Source organism: Egretta garzetta, unplaced genomic scaffold (genome assembly GCF_000687185.1).
Source record: "Egretta garzetta isolate BGI_Z169 unplaced genomic scaffold, ASM68718v1 scaffold160, whole genome shotgun sequence".
Taxonomy (NCBI): domain Eukaryota; kingdom Metazoa; phylum Chordata; class Aves; order Pelecaniformes; family Ardeidae; genus Egretta; species Egretta garzetta.
In genome coordinates this window covers 170,922-178,371 of record NW_009258378.1, presented here as the reverse complement: position 1 = coordinate 178,371, position 7,450 = coordinate 170,922, and the positions used below count along the sequence as shown (strand labels likewise).

General features: G+C 36.8%; 1 protein-coding gene across 1 annotated transcript in view; it reads left to right on the top strand.

Moving 5' to 3' along the window:
- PTPRM (protein tyrosine phosphatase receptor type M) overlaps positions 1-7,450 on the top strand; it is a 376,482-nt gene that overhangs the window by 274,345 nt on the left and 94,687 nt on the right. The window contains exons 17-19 of the mRNA XM_035895918.1: positions 2,007-2,158; positions 4,668-4,742; positions 4,969-4,995. Coding sequence (XP_035751811.1) covers positions 2,007-2,158; positions 4,668-4,742; positions 4,969-4,995 — 254 coding nt within the window. The remainder of the gene's footprint in view (positions 1-2,006; positions 2,159-4,667; positions 4,743-4,968; positions 4,996-7,450) is intronic.

Genomic DNA, 7,450 nt, shown 5'->3' with positions numbered 1-7,450 from the left:
CATTAGTGAATTTTGAAATCCCTAGCAATGAGCATTTATGGATGAGTTTTTGTTGCACATCTAAACGCTTAGTGTAGTACAGAGTCCCACAAGTGGCTGCCATCCAACTGACCATAAACGTTCTCTTTCTCAGCATTAGTCACAGTCTAGAGTGTGTTCATGGTGGCTCAAGCTAAGGCAGGTAACTTCTGAGCTGGGATGAATGAAGAGGTACACACTACTCGTTACTGCAGACACTGTAGGAGCTTTTTAAGGCAGAGTACTTCAATCCCTTTCAGTCATGGGGACATGCCCCCATGAGTGGAGTGGCAATCCAGCACCTTATTGAGGCCCAAATGTGACCCTTAATACTTTTGTATGCAGTACCATGCCAGTACCATGCCTGCGCTTACAATTACTACTTCTATTAACAAGACGACTTTCATTTCAAAGGCCTTTTGACCTTTAGTCATGGACTAAGATACTGCTGAGCTTGGTACTATGTCAGTACAGAACACAACCATAGCTCCTGCCCAAATGGCTTATTATCTAGGTGTAAGATGCGAGACAACACGTAGGTAGATGGGGAACATGGGGAGACTCTGAGGCAATACTGATGAGCATAGTGAGCAGCAGTATCAGTACTTTGCAAAGTGTGTCTGCAGGCAGTGATTTGAAGCAGAATAGTGAGTTACCGGTAGGGGAATTTACAGAAAGCTCCTCCCATGCAGGGTGAGGGAAGACAAACATGTGCTTGTTTGAAAATCTAGTGGAGGCTGGTATAACATTTTTGTTTCTGGTGGGAATTTTTTCATGCTGTGTGAGAGTTAACAAAGAGAAAGGCTTTGAGAGTTAGCCCAAGCTGGTTATGCTTGATGCAGTAAGCCTCTAGAAGTGGGAGGAAACATAGATGAGATAATAAGCTCCTGTAAGTTCTGGTGGAAGACATCTAAAAGATCTTTCTGTTGGATGGATATGAGTTGGCTCATTATGTTTTCCACAGAGGAAAAGTGCTGAACAAACAGATATGAGAAGATCAAAGTCTGTGGAGCAGTTATTCCTGTGTATAACCCATACCTTGAAGATACTATACAGTAGGAATCTGGAAAATGTAAATGAAGGCTGTAGGCAAGGACTTAGGGAAAGGCTTGGTCTAAGACAGAGTCGGAGGCCGGGGAAACAAACCAAATGGGCATGGGATCCACCATCACCAGGATCACAGACGTCTCCCAGAGCTTGAAGGAAAAATCAAAAGTTTTGGACATGTTGGTTTGTGATGGTAGCTAAGCATAACTCGGGGGGAGACAGAGTGAGGTTTTAGTTTAGACAGAAACAGACAGATCTGGAAAAAAGAGGTATATGCATCCAAAGCAGTTCTATAGCTTAATGAATCATATTATAGTATCAGAATCAAGATCTTGTCTCTGACAGACTGCTCCTGCTGAGAAGCAACTAACTCTTGTGACTAATTCTCCTGAAATCAAGAGTGACAGAAAATAGTCTTTAGAAATGCAAGTCAGTTTAAAATACCACTTGCTTGTGCAAAATGTGTTGAGATCAAACATATACTACACAGTATGATGTAAACCAGTTCGCTGTATTAGATCATGTCTCAGTGAAACAGCTCCAGACAGTTCTATGCATGTGAAGTGAAAATTGTTACTGATTTGTCAGTTCCAGTGAAACCTTCTCTCCTATCTTTTTCATTTATCTACTTAAACAGATATAGCCTCTGATTGAGTAGCTCACATCACCTTTGTGTCCAGGTAGTCCCCTTTAATGCAGTGGTGATTCCCAAAGGTTAAGGTGCTGTTCAGCGTAAGTCAAGTATCCCCTGATTATCAGATGCTGTTGAAAGACATGAGTGTGAAATCAATTTAAGTTACCAGACATGCAGGAATAATTGTAAATATGTTGCTTAATAATGTGGTTACAAACCACGATACTGATCTAAACAATATGAAGACTATACCTACTCACTGAGTGTTGGTTTTTTTCTTTTGTTTTCTCAACATTCGTTTCTTAAGGAAATTGGCTAAAAAGCGGAAAGAGACATTGAGTAGTACACGGCAGGAAATGACAGTGATGGTGAATTCAATGGATAAAAGCTACACGGAGCAAGGCACCAACTGTGACGAAGCTTTCTCTTTCATGGACACGCACAATCTAAATGGGAGATGTAAGTTTCTTCTTTTCTTTTTTTTTTTTTTTTTGGAAGATGGAAGAAAGGTGCAAATGGTTTTTAAAATATTCTTTGTTACTCAGTCATGGAAAATCCATGAGACCCAGAGTTTCCCACTGTGCAGCACATTATAGTGTGTATTTGAATGAGCAAGAGAGACATCAAGAACAGACTTCTTTAAAAATAATAACGATAATTGAGCTTTTTTCTGTCCATCCCTTTTTTCTGCAGAAGAGCAAAGACATTACTGAAACAGCTGTAGTTTTACCTTTCTCCAATCTCTATTATGTTAAAAATTTTATATCCCTCATGCTGTCCCAAGTCCTTGAAATGCTTCCTCTGCTCGCTTCTTTTTTTGTAGGCAAAATTTATTTTGGAATATCATAACTTAATAATGGTGATCTGATTGTCTTATTATTTCCAGTTCTAGATGATGCTCTTTCTGTTGCTTGTGCAAAGGAAGAACTCAGTGGAATTAATCTGTTCTGCAATTTCATAAGAGATTCTCTAGTATCCTGGGTCGTCTTGGAATTGCCCTGAAAATAAATAAAATTTGGGATATAAAATTACCTTCATTAGAATTTTAGTCAAGTACTCATTCCTGTCTGGGGGTTAGCACTAAGCAAAGACCAGGAAAAACAGTAGGTTTTTGTAATTGTTAAAAAGAATGAAAAAAAGAATTACTATGTTAAAAAACTCTCTTGTTTTTTGTAGTTCTTAAGGAAACTTATTTTTTTCTTGTATACCAGTGTTTCTGAACATCTTCAGAATTTGTTGAAGATAGAATTTTGTTTCAAGTACTAACAGTATGTGAGGCCCAACTCTTTAATAATATGCTTAAGCACTTATCTTTGACGAGTTCAATTGTACAAACAACACTCTGTGCATTTTATACAGTGAGAATTCTCTCAACAGCATTAGGCTCAGAATTTGCAACGTTAATTTGCATTTGAGTTACTTTTGAAATTGCTTTGAAATAGATCTTTCAAAATCTGACTTGCCTTTCCGGTGAGAATATACCATTGCAGTTAATGAGATTGCTTACTTCTGTGAAGAGATCAAGAGGTTTGACTTCATCTTCCATCATCAAGATGTAGTTTTCCAATGGTGTTACTGAATGGTCACAACGACCAAAGAAGCTGGAGTGAATTCCTGGGGCTAAATCCTCTTTATGTGAAGTACCTTAAACCAATTTGAAATAGTTGGCATAGCAAGTATTTTATACCACTTGAGGACTACAACCTCTAACTAGACTTTCCATAAGAGATGTGGTCACCAGGAGAAGCAGTCTGACAGTCTTTAGGAATAATCTTTGTGTAAGGCCTTGTGCTCCAGAGATTTAGAACATTCCTACTTCCTATGAAAGTTTATTATCCTGGCTGCATTCTGAATCTAGCCAGTTTTTTTAGCTGCAGCATCCCTGACCTGAACTAATCTCTGCATCCATACTCAAAAGGAATACCACTCTGTTCCTTCCATGCAGTAATTCAGGAGATGTAATCACAGCAAAGTAGTCTCAGGTATATATTCATTTATAGGATAAGTGATAACTGCCAGCATTATTTAAGCCAGTTTTCAGATTGCTCCATCTTAACAAGGGCTGGCAACTGTATGCCCTAGATCAACCAAAAAAAAAAGATGGATGAAAGCCAGCAGGAGTAGTCTCACTCCTTCTCATCCAGCAGATACTGTCCAATTCTACTTTTGTTTCACAAATACCTGTTAGTCTGTTAACAGGTATCCAGAATGTACTTACATTCACTGATCCGACTGAATTTGAGCTGTGTGGACAAGCAACTAAGACTGAACTTTCAATGAGCTTTGCTTAAAAACCTTTAATGACTTTTGCTGAACGTCCTGTAAAATGGTGCAGTTAACTCCCACCTGTTGACTATATCTGTGCTCACAACAGTGATTCGCATGATCTTTATATACCAGGGAACTAACCAAACTGAATTTGTTGTATTACGCTTCCCCATAGGTTTTACAAATGATGAAATGATGCATTGGTCTATGTGTGACTCCCTGAAAACCATCATTAAACAAAGAGTAACATTTAGGGCATAACAGTATCTGTGTACACATTATCCACCTGTCTGAACAAATCAAAAAAAGGAGAGGAAAAAATTAACTATAGTAGAATATTTGCATACAGTATTTACAGTATTACTAAGTAAACTTATTAATGATCAAAGCTTCTGTCAAAAACACCTGTTGTTGTTGTGATGTCTTTATTCAAGCATCAGTATTCAGTCTAATCTTGTGATTTAAGAATTATATTTGTCATCACCAATCAAAATGCTTTCTCTGATGGCATTTCTTTTCAGAGAAGTGATCAAATTCAATGAGCCATTTTATTCACTAGACACACATGGTTTTCCCTAAGTCCTGATTCCAGTGCAGCAAACACAACAGGACAGACTGTAAACCAAGTCAATCACGTCACTCAACTCAAATAGCCACATATCACTTCGCTGTCTCTAACCAGCTTTGTTTCTCTTTGCAGCTGTATCTTCACCATCTTCATTTACAATGAAAACTAACACATTGAGCACAACAGTGCCTAATTCTTATTACCCAGGTAACCGATTTTTTCTTGGTTTCCACCCTTTACAGACCTTTTAATAATAAAAGTGTATATAATTATGGTATTATACTCCCTGCCATAGAAATGTAATACCTATATAAGCAACATACTGGTTGCTTACAGTAGCTTTCTGAAAGAAAACTTGGGAACATTTATCAATCATTTACTGTTCTCTCTCTTTTTACCTTTTCTGCATTGACCTGCTTATGATGTATGACAGATCCATTTGTGCCAACTGCAATTTTAGGTGAGAACATTTCCCTTTATCAAAGTTTATTGCTGAAGTAATTTAGAAAGTCACAGTTCCCGGGGTGCAGACAATAGTATGCAAAAAGCTGGAGTTCTATGCTAAAGGAAGGGGTGGTAGTCTTGGCTACACTGAGAATGCTAAGGACAGTTATCAGGCTTGATGACTACTGTCATAGTGCAAGTCAGGGGAGAAAAGAGAGAAATAATTTTAACAAGTGGATTTGTGAGGAAATGTTTATGCATGTATTTGGAGTGACACAAAAGAATTTGATTATCGCAGCAATTGAAATAGTTTCCCTCATTTTTTTCCGTTTTATCTCAGAGCTGAAGATGTCACTTCTTAACAATAACTTTTTTTCCTAATTAGACTATTCATGATACAGAAAATCAGACAAAATACAGTTTTGGCCATCCACCAGCTATCATTTCTTCTCACAATACCGTACAGTTTCTGACATGCTTGTCAAAGTGAAGTTTCAGAGGAGATACGGTATTTTGAGCAGCAAAATAATAACATGACACTTAGAGTATATAGTTTATTATGCATCAGGCGTCAATGGAATGAAATAAGTAGAACTATAGGTTAAAAACATACAGTTAAAATGTAAAGCATTTCCACTGGGAATTTAGGAAAACCTGCTATTGTCCAGTGTCAAAAAGAGAGATTTCTGCACAGTGATAAAATAATAAACATGAGGCACTATTGCATTTTCAATGCTTAAGTAACTCTAACCACATTGTGGCTTGTATTCATTTACACCTCCTTCCCATACTAACTTCAAACTAAACAGGGAGATTTTTTTTTTAAATAGTAAGTAAAAATATAACAGGGCACTATAGCAAGAATTCAAACTCCCATGTTAAGCCTATCTGTTTACTCTTTTTACACTGATTGGTATTTTCACAACAAATATTTTTCTTTCTCCTCCTTTTTCTTCAAGTCACTGAAAAAAATATAAGACCCCTTAACTCATTCCTGCCCTTAAACTGTAAGTTAGGCTTAAGTAAAAGTAGAGTGAAGCATAGGAGAAATAGAAGTTTGGGGAGGTGATCTTGAAAATTTGTTATTGTGAAAGAATATTTAGTGCAGTGAATTTCAGTGTGATAACTTGGAGAAGGAACTTGTGCGGTTTTATACATTATGTAAATCTGGAAGAAGGTAACGGTAGTGACTGTAACAATGTAATAATCTGCATGCAAATGAAATTTGCAGTGCCTTTTAACTGCCTGAGATGTTAGATTTTTTTGTGTGCTTTAGCATTCATTCAACGCTTCATCCAGTAGATGTTCTTTCTGACCTTGTGAGTGGGCAAGGAGAAAAGTACCATTATCAGGAGAAAAACTTTCAGATTTCCTATCTGGATTATTAAGTTTTAGTTAATAGTTTCTCTGGGTTTTTTTTGTGATCCTTTGCTACATAATAATGGTGGTAAAATTATTTGTTAGCTTTTTTTCCACAAGAAATAATCTTTAAGCAAGTAATTCAGATATCAGACAAACACACACTGGAAGAAAAAATTCTTTGCTTTTATTAAGTCTGTAAAATCTTGAATTAGTTAGATACATATTTTATGGTCTACTGCAGCAACCTGTGCTTACTCATCGCAGAAAATCTTCCAGTTATTTCACTGTGGAAAATGAATATTTTTGTAGCCTTACATGTTAAAAATTTAGTACCCTTCTATGAGTGGAGTTCCATTCAGACCAGGTTGCTCTCCCAAAATGTGTTTATGCCTGTCTGTACAGGAAGAGTTTTATCAGAGGTTAATCAATTTAGCTATGCTTGAGTCAGCAGAGCAATAATATTAACAAAAATGCTGGGGTTTAATTGCAACTAATACCTGCTCTTGCTCTCTTCCAATATCCAAAGAAGTTGTGTTAGAGTGCAGGGTCAAGCCTGTAGTTAGAACTAAATGAACTTTTCAGTGTCACCTCCTGGGAAGGGTACAGGTCTGGTGAATGGTTGAGTTTAGTTTTCAAAATCTGCTAGAAAGGCCACAACACAGCAAGATCTTATGTACAGCAAGATCTTTGGACTATTCATGCAAATTGGGAACTTCTTAGGCAATTAAAAAAAAAAAAAAGACTGATAATTAGCGTTGAACTCTTTAAATGATGCAAAAGGCAACAGTCTGACTTCTCAGTTTCAGATACATGGAAATTTTCTTACATTTAAGGGAAAAATTTTATGCTTAGTCTAATAAACTACATGAAAGCCTAAGATTAAAAAAAAAAAACAAACCACAAAATACTTAGCGGTGGCTAATTTGTAGTTGCTAAGGATGATTGTAGGTCCTGTTTGTCTCGTATCAGCAATGTGCGTATTTCTGAAATTGGAGAAATAGAAGAGCCTCAGCCCAGAAAAGAAATTGGCCTAGGTTTCCAGATACCTTCCTTACCATGATTTCATATAACTAGTAAATATATTATTTAATAAGTGTTGTACAGCTTAT